Source organism: Vigna umbellata, chromosome 4, assembly GCF_029865625.1.
Source record: "Vigna umbellata cultivar VRB3 chromosome 4, Vumbellata_1.0, whole genome shotgun sequence".
NCBI classification, from domain to species: domain Eukaryota; kingdom Viridiplantae; phylum Streptophyta; class Magnoliopsida; order Fabales; family Fabaceae; genus Vigna; species Vigna umbellata.
The window spans coordinates 73,556,645-73,572,120 of NC_142168.1; the positions used below are offsets into that span (position 1 = coordinate 73,556,645).

Consider the following 15,476-nt stretch of genomic DNA (forward strand, 5'->3'; position numbering starts at 1 on the left):
TAGTGGTATTATAATTATCATCATGATCATTCTCTTTTTGCTTGCTCTTGCCTTTGTTCCTTTTTTTCCGCTTAAAACAATATATTGGTTGCAACAATAATGACACTTTGTATTTTGACTTGGACTTACTCCTATTCTTTTCTCAACCACTTTTGAGTTCTTTTCTCTAACATCTCTTCCTTCTTTTTTTTGTGACAAACACCTAAAATTAAGATGGAGAACCATGTGTCTTCCTTCTCATATATTCTTTAAGAGTATCACTCTTTGTTATTTAGAAAGAAGCAATGCCATTAAGGATTGAGTTTGTAATTGAAACTTGAAATATCTTCCAAGACTCTAGTGAAATTAGCCATAGTTCCAAAAATTCATCTTCAAAATTTACACCCATTTTTTACAGTTGATCTAAGACCAATTAATAAATGTCATTCAAGTTATTTGACATGGAAGAACTCTTTATGTACCTTAAATTCTACAAGGAATTCAACAAATGCAATTTAGTATTGCTAGACTTAAAATCATACAAGGATTTAATATTCTCTCACACTTCTAGCATGTGTCTCGTTAAGGATGTTATTATAAACATTGTATTCTACATATTATTGAATAAAACCACACATGTTGGTGCTCAAAGTTTCACTCTTCATCAAACATTGAATCCAACTTTTATACATCACCTAAATGGTTCATACTCTTTCAATGAATCCTAAATTAATATACAAATCCTCACAAGTATTTGAAGATACAAAATGACAACATTGGTACAAACACTTTGCAATTTTAGAAATAAATTGCAGCTTGTACAAAACTCATAAAATTATTTTCTTATATTGAAATTAAATATAATTGAATCTAGAACATAACGCAAAAAGCAATCAACCAAATTGAGTAAGTATAAAAAAAGGTATGCACCAAACAAGTAGCAAAGGTCAAAGTTGTCAACAACCTAATCTACGGAAACCTTACTAGAAAAATTTCTCAAACTACAAACCTCTAATTCAATATTTGACTGGTTAAAGAGAATACTCATATGTTTAGGACTTGCTGTAAAAATTTCAGCTCAATTCGACGCTTAGTGAAGCAAAAATCTCAAGTTTCCCAACATTACTTCGGTCTATAAACAGGATCCTGGTGATACAAAAGTGACACTGATCGCCAATGGGTCAGTGAGTTCACTATCTTGGTTGTGTCCAGTGGTACTAAGTATTGTTCAATTTTGGCTAAGTTAGTGCCTTTTATCCAACTTGCACCCAACGACACTACAATGACACCTAGTGTTGTACTAGAACACCAAATTCTCTCTTTTGAGTTTTAAATTGAGTAGTTTGAAGCTTCATTAATGTAAAAAGCTCATTTAACTTCGCCCAATATGCATCAATTTTCATGAGTATTGTAATTGTACGTCAATTGGAATTGAAGTTGGGCAATAAGTAGCACATGTTCATACTTAAAATGGACTTGCAGAATCATTAATAAAACTTCTAGAACTTGTTAGAAGACCATTACTTATGAAAGCTAATCTTCCAATGGCTACTTGGGGATATGCAATTTTGCATGCTATAGTATTGATTCGCATTAAGCCAACAAGCTAACTACTGTGAGAATCCTCCTAACTCTTGTAGTTTCGGAAAATTGGCACTTACATCAACTTGACATGGACAATGCATTTTTACATGGGGAACTTGATGTAGAAGTCTACATGAATCCTCCACTAAACCTTCCTAAGCAAGGGCAAGTTTTTCACCTAACTAAATCTTTATACGGGATCAAACAAGCAAGTCGTCAGTGGTTTGCAAAGTTGTCTTGCTTTCTTATAAACCTTGGCTTTGTCTTCCTAGCACATTTGGTATTTTACTCATGTATATAGATGATGTGATATTGACTAGAGATTCTATGGGTGTCATTACAAAAACTAAGAGTATGCTACTCTAGACTTTCAGAATTAAGGACCTTGGGAGACTGAAGTACTTTATGGGCTTTGAAGTGGCTATGACTAAAAAGGGTATTCAATTGTGTCAAAGAAAATGTGTTGGATATCTTGAATGAGAGTGAAATTCTTAACAACAAACCATGTCAAACTCCTCTCATGAACAACATAAAGGCACTTTTTTATGTCAACGAACCTACACACAACACATACTCTTACCGATATTTAATAAGAAAGCTTCTTTATCTTACTAATCTAGACCTGACATCAAATTTTCTATTCACTTAGCCAATTTGTTCAAGGTCCAACTATACATCATCATAAAGTCATTCAACATATTCTCAAATACATAAAGGTTAATTTTGGGCATGGTCTTTTCTTTCCAACTAACATCGATCGACATCCAAATTAAGGGTTTTAGTGACTCGGACTAAACTATCTGCCTTGAAATTAGAAATAGAATATAGTCTAAGTCCTCCTTAGAAGTTAAGTACATGAACTAGTTACCCTCTTCACAATCTACAAGTTCAAGACCTTCCATATGTTCTCTATTACATCAAGTGCTAAAAGTTTTTCTTGTGTTGGTTCTATTTCTATTATTTATAGATAGATTTATATATGTTTATTTTAAAAGATAAATAATTAAAATAAAATTAATTAATTTAAATTTTGATAATTTATTTTAATATACTTATTACAAAATATTTTTTATTAAAGTTTTATAATATTTTAATTTTAATTTTAAATTTATTTTAACTTTAATTTAAAATTTATTTTAACTTTAATTTAATTTCAAGAAAAATTATTCTTTTTAATTCAAATTTTTAAAATTATTTCATAAATTATTTTTTTATATATTAATATTACAATCAAATTATTTTCATAATATGAAGGTTTAATCATACATATGGTATATATTTCTGGTGACTTTTTTTAAATAGGTCCTTCACTTTTTTTTTTGTCAATTAAGTTTCTATTTTTGAAAAATTGAAGCAATTAGGTTTTATCCGTTTCGTACTAACACCATTAAATAGGGTGTCATGTGTCAGTTTGTGATTTTTTTTTTAAATTTTTTTTTTTAAATTTAAAAAAAAAGTTGTCATATGTCAAGTTGACACTATGCCACATGGCAAGATTGTGTAACGTGACACTAATAGTGTCACGTGTCATTGTGAGGCCATATATGTAATTGCATTAGTCTCACTTTTTATTGTCTCTAGTTCTAATTTTTTTTAAAATTAAACAATTTTATCCTTTTTCAAATTCAAACAAAATCTAATTTTTATAAAAATATTATAAAAATATTTTTATTAAATATTTTTAACAAGATTAAATTTATTTATATTTATATTTAATTAATGATACAAATATTAATTATGTTATTTAAAGTGAATAAATTAATCACATGAATAAATCAAATGTATTATCAATCAAAAGTCACCAAATTAAATCTAATATCAATCAAATGTATTATGGAATTTCTTCTAACTTTTTACCTTTTTTCTTTATATAAACAATTTTACTTTTCACTTTCCTCTCTTTTCTTTTGCTTATTATTCTCTTGTTTCCTTTTCTTTTCTTTTTTTCCTCTTATCTTTCTCAACCTCCCCTTAATATTGAATTTCCCCTTATAATTTAGAATAAAATCAAGAGTTTTATGGCATAATAAAACATATATAAGAATTGAATGAATTGCTTTTATTAGTACAAACTGCACAAGAATTGCCAGTCTTCAACTATATTGCAGATTCAGAATTTGTTATTTGAAGATAACTGAAAGAATAGGTGTGAAAAATCTAATTAAGTAATTGAAAGAATGTGTCTAACTAAAGGGTTGAAAAAACTAAGTTTCCTATTTGGTAAGAATGTTAAGCAGCAAGACCCTTGTGTGGATCAAACGTCTGAACATGCACTCAAGCTCCACCTCAAGATCTTCTATGGCCATCCTAACACCTGCTAATCTTTTGTTTGCACCTTGAATCACCATGGCATCATAGCTCATCTCATCATCTGAACAATGAACACTCACACGCACAAACCTTGATGTGAAGGACCTTTTCCCTGACTTTGAATCCAACCAGGGTGAAGAAACAAGGGACAAGAGTGATTCAACAATGGAAATGCTTGTCACCCTTACTTCTCTCAGCACATCAACCACCAACACCAGTTTTTGTTCATTCATTGGACTCACTTCTCTCTCACTCTTCATGCCCTTCTTCAACCACTTCAAACACTTCAACGTTTCCTTCTTCACCTTCTTCCTGTACCTGTTGCATGCTGAGATTTTTTCCTGAATTCTTTCATCACCTATGCTTGCTCTGCGCAGGGTGAACTGAAGTTCTTGGAGGTGTTCCTTCACTAGCAAGAGAAGATCTTTTGAGATGCCACACACCTCCAACATCCTCAGTGATGACTCTGACACATCATCGACCCATTTTTCTTCTCTTTCATGCACAAAAGCTTCTCGAACCAATGGAGAATGAAGAAGGCTATTTGCTGAATTGTGCAAGTCCTTTAGGGCAACAAAATCAAGGGCTGCCATAACTAGAGAGGAAGAGATAAAGGGTGTGTCAGAAAATCAAAAGCTGCAGAAAACTTGTTCTTTTTCTTTATCGAGTCAAGGCTATGGTATATAGGTTCTCATAGGGTGCTTCAAGAGGTATTATATATATATACAGTTGAAAACCTTAAAAGTTTGACTCTAATTAGATCTAAGATTCAGACGAGGAAGCAAAAGTGAAGGTACGGAATTGGGATGGTGGAAACAGCTGAGGTACTAGTTTGTCGAAAGGAAGGTTCCATTTGTGTGGATATGTCAGAGGTTATAGGATAGTGTTGTTGTTGAATATTGAAGCAAAATGATGAACTCGTGCATGCCAACCTGTGATGTATTGTATATAGCTGACAGATGTTGTTGGAAGGAGAAGGTTGAAACATACTGCATAAGGAATGTGAAAATACTAAGATGTTAGATTAGAAAAGGATTTGGTGTGCGTGAAGCATGGGATGCTGACAACTGTGTTTTGTCTTTGTTTTGTAAATGAAGGACATGGGATCTGAATGCTATCATCCACTTTTGCTCTCAGATTCTGAGAAACTTCCCTGGTTTTAGAAAGGACAAAAAAGTTGCCTTGTCTCATTCAGTGTGAAGGATTAATATCTTATATTGTTGTGGGAAAACATAGCATCCATTTCTCGTGTAAAGTTGGTCTTATTTTTTAAATTCTCATACAGAAATAAGATGAATTTATATTATATAGATAAATGTAAATTATAAATCGATTTTATAGAATTAAGTTAAGTTTAAATTTAATTATTAACATGGATGAAAGCAAATTTAATCAAGGTAAATATAGAATTAATATAAATGAGAAAAAAATTAAGCACAATTATCGTGGAGTCTTATAGTATGATTAAATTAAATTCCACTTGGATCATATTGTGAGGGCAGCTTCTTTCTACATATCAGTACATTTCAAATATGAAGTGCATGAAGAATCATGCCTATAGTGAGTAATTGGGCCACTAGATTGAGCCCAGACAATAGCCCATTGAGCATAATATGTACAAATATAATAGAAAAAAAAGCTAGACGGGCTGTTTGCGTACTGGGGCAGATATTAACAAAAGTTAAAAAGCTAACGCCCACCGTGGGGCTCGAACCCACGACCACAAGGTTAAGAGCCTTGCGCTCTACCAACTGAGCTAGACGGGCTTTTGTTATTAAGTCTAGACATTAAAATATTCACTAATATAACCAAAAAATAAATTTTCAGCGAAATTCAATAACCTTGTATGTCTCATTCAGAAAATAAATTCAGTAACCTTATGAGATATTTTAATAATTTTAAAAAATTGAAAATTAAAATACATCACATTTAAATTACTTGTAATTAAATTATTTTTGTGTTTTTTAAATATTTTATTTAAATATAGGTTTAATAGCTTATTTTGTCCTCAGTTTCACTCACGTATGTCAAATTAGTTCATCCTTTAAAAAATGTGTCAATTGCGTTCTCACTTGATAAAATTTGTTTCAATGAAATCTCTTCCGTTAAATACATACAAACGACGTTAAATTTTTTTCTCTTTATTATATTTTTTTGTGCAACGCAGGTTTTTGCATGCTTTTTCAGGTTTTTCTCTATCTTATACTTTAAGAAAATATTTTTTATTTAGTTATTGAAGCACTGTCATTGGGGCGTGCGCCACACGATGTTCCAGATTGCAAGCACTGAAATTAAAAGTTTCAGTTCTTTCTCGTCTATGTCTAGAACGACCACCCGTCGCTCCGATATCTAGAGGTATCTGTCAGAGACCTCCCGAAGCATCAGTTCATGCGGTGGGAGAAGAAGATGGACCTTCTGGAGTGGCTCTGCTTGCTGTTCGAGTTCCAAATAGACAACTTGAAACCAGAGGAAGCACCTAGTTCTCTGTAACACTTCTACCCAACACAACCCTACCCTTCAACACAACACACATAACCTTAACAATAATCTTCTCTTTCCTATCTTCTGTACACTTTACTCAACCCAAACTCCTCTTCTAGTTCAAAACACAATCCATTTTACACAATCCATATCACACCACCCAAGGCTCTCCTCATAACCACAACCAACATCGATTGCCTCTCCAAAGGCAAACACATATAAAGAATCAAAGTTGTTTTCCAAGGTTTAAACATGTTTTTCAAACAATTACAAGTATTAGGATACCAATTTAGTCATTTGGAAATGACTTGATACACATATATCAAGAATCAAAGTTGTTGATTTTCTGGTACGGTGTCAAGGGCTTGGAGTGGCGTTGAGAGGGCCATTGGACTACAAAATGTTGAGTGTTGCGAAAATAGTGAGCTCTTTGTGTATGAACGCTGGGGTACTCTGAGTTGCTGAGCATTGTGTTGTTTGTTTGGGGGACGTTGAGTGGTAAGAAGTAGTGTTGAGCGTCACTTTGTGTTGCAGGTCTGGGCTTTTGTTTATTTCGCTGGGTGGGTGACTTGCTACTGAGTCTAGTATAGGGAAGTTTTGGGTTTTTCTTTAAGTTTTATGTATGTTTGTTTAGAATGTTTTATATAGATTAATCATATTGTTGTGGATATTGTATATGTTAATGGTTGATGAATATGGTGATGTGTATGATGATATTTCAAGTATGATATAAAAGTAATAATGAATTATGTTGTTGGTATGGTATCAATGTTTGGCTTAATTCCTTGGACCTCATGGTGAGACTCTATGGTGGTGTTTAGTAGTGTGCTGTATTGAAGTAAAGACTCAGTCTTGGAAGTTATCTGAGACTCCATTAATCATCCTATCTCAAGTAAAGAATGAGGGTTATGTGGTAAGGAGTAGTAGAAGGTCCTAGTCTATGGTTTGATTCTTTGGCCATAAGTGGTAAACAGACTAACCTTGTGTGGTAACTTGGGGAAGCCGACTATTCCACCACTACAAGTGTATAACTTACCATAGTTTGACTTTAGTATACACATCTAGATGGTTAGGTCTAAATGTTATGAATTTGGTTAAGTTTTGTTTTGGATTGAGAATGAAATTATTATGTATGGTTGAATTAAATTGTGATTGTTTCTTTATAAAAGTTAGTTTACCCATCTATTTTTTTTATGTTCACTTGTAGTTCTTTTTTGTAATAACTACCTGATTGATGTGAGCAAATGATGATGTTTCAATGGAGCACGTACTAGGTGGCGTTATAAATAATAATTAGTTCTTATGTATATTTGAAGTTTGAAAAATAATTCAAAAATTTATTTTATTTATAGGTATTTTTGGTTTTCAAAACTCGTTATATATAAAAATTGGTTTTGTGGTTAGGTTTGAATAATTGTAATGTTCTTATCTATTAAATATGTGATTATTCTATAATAATGTTAAAATTATTAAAATATTCAAAGAATTTTCTTTTTTAAATTAAATTTTTAATTTAAAAATATGTATTTTAAAATTTAAATTTACTAAAAAAAATAGTAGTCAAATTTAAGTATTCAAATAATATTTAGATGTATATAATATGTATGAAGAAAAATAATTAATTTTTTATTTGTTTAAATAAATTTTAAATGTTTTTACTTTAATTATTTAAAATACCTTTTTAAATTTTTTAAATTTTAATTTATTCATTCAAATAACTCCTTTTATCTCAAAAAAAGAAAAATTAAATTTACTAAATAAATAAATTACTTTCATGAAAATGATTATAATAGGATTTGATTATTTTTAGAATAATTTAATCAGTGCAGCGGGAAATTCAGAAGAACCCTTGCGTGAAATCCAAATTCAGAGTGAAATTCGGAAGAAACCTTGGTGAATTCAGAAGAAATCCCAATCTAATGACTCCTCGCGTCGACGATTTCGGCAATCTCTCCTCCACCGATGATGACGACGATGACGACGGCTTCAAGGACGATATGGCCGCGCTCTCCCGAGCCTGCAGGATTGTTGTCCCAGGCGCCAAAGATAATTCTGCCGCCGAAGACGGAGTTTCGTCGGAGGACCCGCCCATTGACGCCAGCACCGCCACTGTTTCGGTTGCCACCGACTCGGACTCAGACGGCCAGGACGACCTTGAATGTCTCAAGAGAGTGCAGAGCCTCTACCAGCCTCTATCCGTTCTTCCGCCGCTTGGCCTTGTCTGACGATGACGACGACTTGGATGACCTCGAGACGGTGCGCGCCATCATGAGAAGGTTTGGCGACTACAACGAAGGTATTTGAGCTTCCTATGTGCGTTCTCGCTGTTGAATTTTGATTCCGAATACGGTAGTAGTTCTTGTGGGATTCCAGTATGAGAGAGATCCCAAATTCAATCCATCCATGTTTCCCTCTGTTGCAATGCAAACTTTATAATAACTAATTCATCATACAAAATCTCTCATCATTGAATTCGGTTTTGTTACATAGTTTAGATGACTTAGGATTAAAGTTTCTGAGATTATGGGCCTAACTTAACTCATTGTTCAAAACCCTTGTATTTAGCGTTATAAGCACTTATCAGGCACTATTTCTAGTTTCTAGTCAATGCCGGACCTCAGTTTTCCCTAATAAGGACATACTACTTCTAGTCAACTGGGACTTGGTGTTTTACCTTATAATGTTTGTATATTCTCTTAATTGTCTTGTTACCAGTTCTACTTTAGCTTTTGTAACAAACTTGGCATGGTAACAATATCAGGTTTGCATGAAGATGGAAAGAAAGTGTTGGTTGAGGAGGATCAGACCTCCAGCATGGGCTGTGAGGGTGACGTTGCTAATGGCTCAACACATAACGAATCAGATGGTGGTAAATTATATCCTATTTCTCAAGATCCTAAAGAGGCTGCCACAGAGGAGTTGATTGAAAACATTGAAATGCAGCTTAGTGAATTTGTTGAGAGTTCTGAACCCGATGCAGGGGAGTCATCTAGATTACCACAGAAAAGATTGAGCTTTCCTCCTGTTGTTCAGTGCTTTATTGATGCCATTAAGAAAAATAGGGATTTGCAGAGATTTCTTAGAGGTAAGTTAATTGAGCTTGAGGCTAAAATTGAGGAAAACAAAAAGATAAGGAATAGAATCAAAATTCTTAAGGACTTCCAGGCTTCGTGCAATAGAAGAACAGGGAATGTGTTATCACTGAAAAAAGATCCACGTGTTCAATTAATATCTGCAAAAAAGTCTTCTGTTCCAAAGAAATATAAGGTTAGTTGTGTGATGCTTTTACAGTTTACTGAAGTCTGAATTATTATTTATACTATTTCATTATGAAATAATGGTACCAGTCATTTATAAGTGGATACTGTTCAAGATTCTCTTTCACCTGAAACTTAATTTTTTAATTACGAGAACTATAGATGTTATCTGTTTCATACAGTTTAATGAGTTTGAATGGTAATATGAAGTAGGTATGGAGACAAAGGGTTCTCTCCTGTGAAAACCTAGATACTTGAAAACATGGGTAATATAAAAATGGAATGGAGAGGAAAGGTTCTTAAAAGTTCAAGATATGGTACAGCTTATAAATGCTAACATGAATTAAAAGAAAAAAAAACTACATCATGGTTACCAATCTCAAGTAGTAGCATGTGGCAGTCATTTTTGAAGATACTATAGTGGGAAACAGGGATAACACAGACTAAATAATTTATAGTACACATATACTAAAGAAATACACAAATAAAGGAATTCATGGTAAAAAAAACATTGGTGGCCTTCAAAAAGTGAAAACTGGTGGTGAAATTTGTTGAAAAAAACATTGAAAATTAGAGAAAAAAATAGCAAAATTTGAACTGGAAAGTCCAATAGAAGAATGGAGTACAGGAAAAAAAAGATAATCCTGTAACATTTGAAGGAACATAGGTTAAAACAGAGGTAGTTCTTTTGTGGAATGGTTAAAAATCCTTGTGTTTCTGGAGAAAAAAATGCTTTAGAAAATTAGCGAGAAATCACAATTTTACTCCCAAAACCCTAAACAAAAGTTTCAGTGTAAAGCTTGGTTTCAAAAGCATGTAGGTAGTTTAGTTGTAATCTATTTAGTGGCTGGTATCATAGCATTTGTGAGCTTAGTATGTCAGAGTGTCAATTGTCACTGATTAATTTTAATATCGGCAATCCTTGATTTAACTCTTTCCTGGCAGAAGCAAAAAAGGGTACCTGCAATGTGTTATGGCCCAGAAGAAAATTCTCATGCCGCTAATTATAGAATGGTATTGGAAAGATTTCCATTTCATTAGATCGGAAAAAATGGTCCAAGGTAGAAAGGGAAATCTTTTGAAGGGAATTAAGCAACAGTTCCAAGAAATGGTGCTTCAACTCTCACTTTCAATTGATAGAACTAGGTAATATCAATTCTATTTTGTCCTATGTTACTGAATCACTAACTGCTGCTGGACCAATGTGACCCTTCCCCTGTTGTGTTTTGAATTTTCCCTTGATGCACCTCCTCCTTTACAGTTCAGAGGAATTGCTTCGGGAGGCAGATGACATGGATAATATAATTGCATCTGTTAAAGATCTTGAAGTCACACCAGAGAGGATTAGAAAATTTTTACCTAAAGTTAATTGGGATATGATAGCTTCCATGTATGTTGGTGGCCGTACTGGTGCTGAATGTGAATCAAGGTATATAATTTGTAATTCGTGAGCTTTTCATTTATGTTTTCGTGTGCATGAAAAGTTTGATCTTTTCTATGATAAAGTATTTTATGTTTCTGATATTGGTGAACTGGTGCTGAATTTTAATCAAAGTATAATTTTACTAATTGGTGAAGTTTTCTTGTGTGTTTGTATGCATGAAAAGGTGGTTCTTGCTTATTATAAAGTGTTTTATTTTACTGTTATTGTGCTATACTCGTGCTTCATATTTGTTCTAGCTACCTACATTGGTACTGCTTTATTGATACATTGTGGATTGAACGTTTTCAAATTATTTCTATGAACATATATAAGAGCTGCTAACATTGATCTTTAATGAAGTAGGTGAAAGAATAGATTAAGGTAGTATTATGATTTAGTAGAATCATGTTTTGGTGGGTTTGGGGACAACAAATTGACAAAGCGCAATCCCTTTAAATAGGGTCAGCTTGTGATGAAATTATGTAGCTTCCGTATACAACTTGTTTCTTCGGGTTGGGTATTAAAATGCTCTATCAATAATAATTTATCACTGGGGGGATGATCAACTTCTCTCTTAGTTGCATTGTAGATTTGATTAGCTGCTTAATTATAACCTGTGCTGTATCCTTAGTCTTGTCCATACAGTTCTTTGACTACTGTTTCACGTTTATTGCCTTTCCATGAAGAATATTTTTCCACTACATTGCAGACACCTATGACTATCACCATCAGAGTCAGTTTGACATTTTTGGCTTTCAGTAGGAGTTCAAGATCAACACATCATGTAGGTGGGGTTGTACATGGAATGATGTTAACATGGTTGTTCTTAATATGTCTGTGATGGTTGTCACTATCACAGATGTCTGTTATGTAGACCATAGAATAATTTCTATATGTATGAATGGTTGGATTCCATACTTTTGATTCACTGTATTTTAATGGTTTGCAACCACAGGTGGTTGAATTATGAAGATCCTTTGATCAACCAAGGTGCGTGGACTAAGGAAGAGGACAAGTCCCTTTTACTTATTGTACAAGATACAGGTATCAGGAATTGGTTCGAAATTGCTGCATCATTGGGCACAAGCAGGACTCCATTTCAATGCTTGTCACGATTCCAAAGGAGCTTAAATCCTTCCATGCTAAATAGTGAATGGACTGAGGAAGAAGATGCTCAACTCTATTCTGCTGTGACGTATTTTGGTGATGGCAATTGGCAGTATGTGGCTTCTGTTTTAGAACGGCGGACAGGAACCCAATGCTCAAATAGGTTGGTTAGCTATTTAAATTTTGTTCTATATTTGTAATTTAATTTGTGTATGGTTGCAAGACCATTATCGAAATCAAATAATCTTTGACGGTAGGCTTTCACCCTACTTAAGAAAATAAGGTACATTTTATGTGTAGTTCACAGTTTGCTTTGGAATCATCTTTTAAGCTGTTATCATGTGGCCTTGATGATCTGTGGTGATTGTCAAATTCAATTATTTTATTTCAGTTCAGTATAGTTCGAACCATTATAGCTAATTTGTTTATGCAGTATTGTTGAAAAGTGGAAGGTTGAGAAAGGAAGTATTTATTCTTCTGTAGGGTGAGGTAAGATTGGGCATTTGTTTAGTGACATAAAACAATAATACCCTACCCTGTTGTTTTAGTCAGTACTAGGTAATTTACAACAACCCTATTTCAACTGGGAGAGAATTCCCAGTTACATCTTTAGGATTGTGATATTTTATGTATGTCTGGAGGTTGAATTATATAGAAATGCAAATGATGGCATCCTCATATTTAACCTTTGAAGAAGTGCGTTACTTTCGTACCTTGTTTCTCACAATTCATCATAGGTCCCCATCTAAATTTGCTAAGTGATTTGCTTTGATATCTTCATCACAGGAAAACAAGAATATATCTATTCAGAATAGTTCGAGACTCTGTTTATTTATTTCCTTTGTTTCTCTTACCGGTTGCTTTATGTTAAAAACAAAAAGAAACATAATATTGAAAATGAAATGACACTGTTTCAAGAAAATATGGTCATTGATATTAAAAGGTTAAATATGTGCAATTGTGTCTGGTCAATAAATTAACATCAAGTTAAGTTTATTGGAGAACTAGAGTTTATTGGTGGCTGCATTTTGTATGTGATGCAGATGGAAAAAATCCCTTTGTCCTGAAAAGAAAGGGAGCTTTACACAAGAGGAGGATATGCGCTTAACAGTAGCAGTCATGCTTTTTGGACGGAAATGGAATCAAATAGCTAAATATGTTCCTGGCCGGATCCAATCTCAGTGTAGGGACAGGTAATATGCATTTTGTTTAACAATTTTGGGGACGTAGTTTTTTATGGTCTTAGTTTGTTGAAGTTCTTGAACTTTCTTATGACAGATACCTCAATAGTCTGGATCCTTCTTTGAAATGGGGTGGATGGACTGAGGAGGAGGATTTAAGACTAGAAGCTGCAATTGCCAAGCATGGATATTGTTGGTCTAAGATTGCTGAAGAAGTGCCTCCCCGTACTGATTCACAGTGCCGAAAGTATGAGTTGAAATTAAGTTCAATGATTAAAATCTAAAAATCTCAATTTCTATAGTCTTACACCTATTCTTTTCATTGAACAGGAGATGGAAGGTGTTATGTCCTGAACAAGTTCCTTTGCTTCAAGAAGCAAGAAAGAAGCAAAGGTCTATCATTAGTTGTAACTTCGTTGATCGAGAATCTGAACGGCCAACCATTACACTTGATGACTTTATGCCTTTAATTGCGTTAGCTCCAAAATCCGATATTGGTGCTTCAAAACTTCCCAAGAAGCGCAAGTCAAGGTACTCCCCTCTATCCTTTCATTTTCCCCTTGTTTCTTTACATTTTACACCTGTGATGCCACCATTCTTGGGATTACTATTTCAGTATAATATGCTGGTCGTATAATTTGAAATTTAATATTGATTCTGGTATACCTTTGTTTTCTAATTCTTGATCATTGCATGCAGCAATGTTTCCAAGAAAACAAGCTCTAAGAAACGTGCAAAAAGAACTCGACGTTGTGCCAAAGAAGTACAAGATACAGAAGTATACAACGATGATGAGTTCTACGCAGAATCTGCATGCAGCGATCTTCCCAAGAAGAACACGAGATCCAAAAGGCACGCAAAAAGAAGTAAAATTTGTCCCCAGGAATTAGTGGATATATCTTGTAGTGACAAGGTCGAGACTTGCATTGAGGGTTCAGAAAACCAATCTACCTGTATTGCGAATTCGGAAAATCAAGATTGGGACAGCATGACCCTTTCGTCTTTTATACGCAACAAATCAAATGAGATATTATCTAGATTTACCAAAAAATTGAGTCAGACTTCCTTCTCCTCTAGGATTACAGATGTTCCTGAGCAGGTTGAAAGTCAAAATCCATCTCATGACCAAAGCGGCTCGTCCGAGTCATGTGATACTGTTGGAACTATAAATTTGTTTGTGCCGCCGAATATTGTTTCTGATGGACGAGTTAGAAACCGAGAGGATACAAATGCTTTGACTGGTGATGATAACGACGACCATATGACCCTTGCATCCTTTCTAGGAAACAAACCAAAGAAAAAGTGTCAACCTAAAGGACATCACGTATGCTCTTCCAAATTGAAAACAGGATCTGCATTACTAAATGAAGAACATTGTGCAAGCAAGCCAACCATCATATCTGATGACAGTGGGTCAATGTCATATCATGTTGAAGCGATGGAGACTGTTTTACATGTTGTGTTGATAAACCAATGGATACCATTGTGGAAGAAAAGGATGATGAGCTTTTTACTTCCCACGTGCAAAACCGGCCAAGGAGGGAACGAAAACGTCCCAGTAGATTTTTGTAGGCAGGTAAACTTTATTGTTTCCCAATACTAGATATGAATAGAAGACATTTGACAAAATGTTGTACCAAATGATATTAGGTAGTGGCTAATCTATATACAAAAGTTGGAGTAAATGAAAGCCCACTTTATCATGATCATAAGTAGTGAGTTTCGTTTTTGCTTAGTTTTGGGCCTATATACAGATTTTCCGCCTGGAGCATTTTTGTAAATTGATCTCTTCCCATTTTGTATTTTGGTTCTATTCTCTCTAGCATCAACTGTAAAACGGTCGATTCTTTTATTGATTTTGATCCGTTGTAAAAGTCAATGGTATGGAAAACACAGTGAATTGGATTAAGCAATCTGCTGTCTAGTTTGTTTAAAATCGATACCGGTATGAACTTTTACTTTTTCAATTTTAAAATTTGTGTAGCTAATTTTCTATTTCTTTTTAAGGTTTATTTGTAAATACTGGTAATAAGGTTTTTATATTACAAATCAAATGAAAGGTTTTACTTCCTTGAAATTAAAAGTCAATCATTATAAAAGAAAAAATAAATAAAAATATTAAAAATGAGTAAAAATAATTAAATATGAGATATA

At 33.6% G+C, this 15,476-nt stretch overlaps 1 protein-coding gene, 1 non-coding gene and 1 pseudogene across 3 annotated transcripts; 1 reads left to right on the forward strand and 2 right to left on the reverse strand.

The window, feature by feature from the left end:
- Positions 1-3,776: 3,776 nt before the first annotated feature.
- On the reverse strand, positions 3,777-4,466 carry LOC148201226 (uncharacterized). Its single transcript, XM_088112355.1, has one exon. The coding sequence runs from the start codon at positions 4,464-4,466 to the stop codon at positions 3,777-3,779; it is 690 nt and encodes a 229-aa protein (XP_087968481.1).
- A 1,100-nt stretch (positions 4,467-5,566) lies between these two features.
- Positions 5,567-5,639, reverse strand: TRNAK-CUU (transfer RNA lysine (anticodon CUU)). The gene has a single exon. It is a non-coding gene; the product is annotated as a tRNA-Lys (tRNA).
- Positions 5,640-8,174: 2,535 nt separating this feature from the next.
- LOC148201228 (uncharacterized) lies at positions 8,175-15,135 on the forward strand (annotated as a pseudogene). Its single transcript, XR_015786276.1, has 9 exons — positions 8,175-8,650; positions 9,116-9,621; positions 10,557-10,757; positions 10,873-11,040; positions 11,990-12,304; positions 13,185-13,334; positions 13,420-13,569; positions 13,653-13,853; positions 14,022-15,135. The product of XR_015786276.1 is annotated as an uncharacterized LOC148201228 (transcript).
- The last annotated feature ends 341 nt before the right edge of the window (positions 15,136-15,476 follow it).

Bases quoted from the DNA above. Each gene is read 5' to 3' on its own strand.
- LOC148201226 (XM_088112355.1), bottom strand. From the start codon at position 4,466: ATGGCAGCCCTTGATTTTGTTGCCCTAAAGGACTTGCACAATTCAGCA.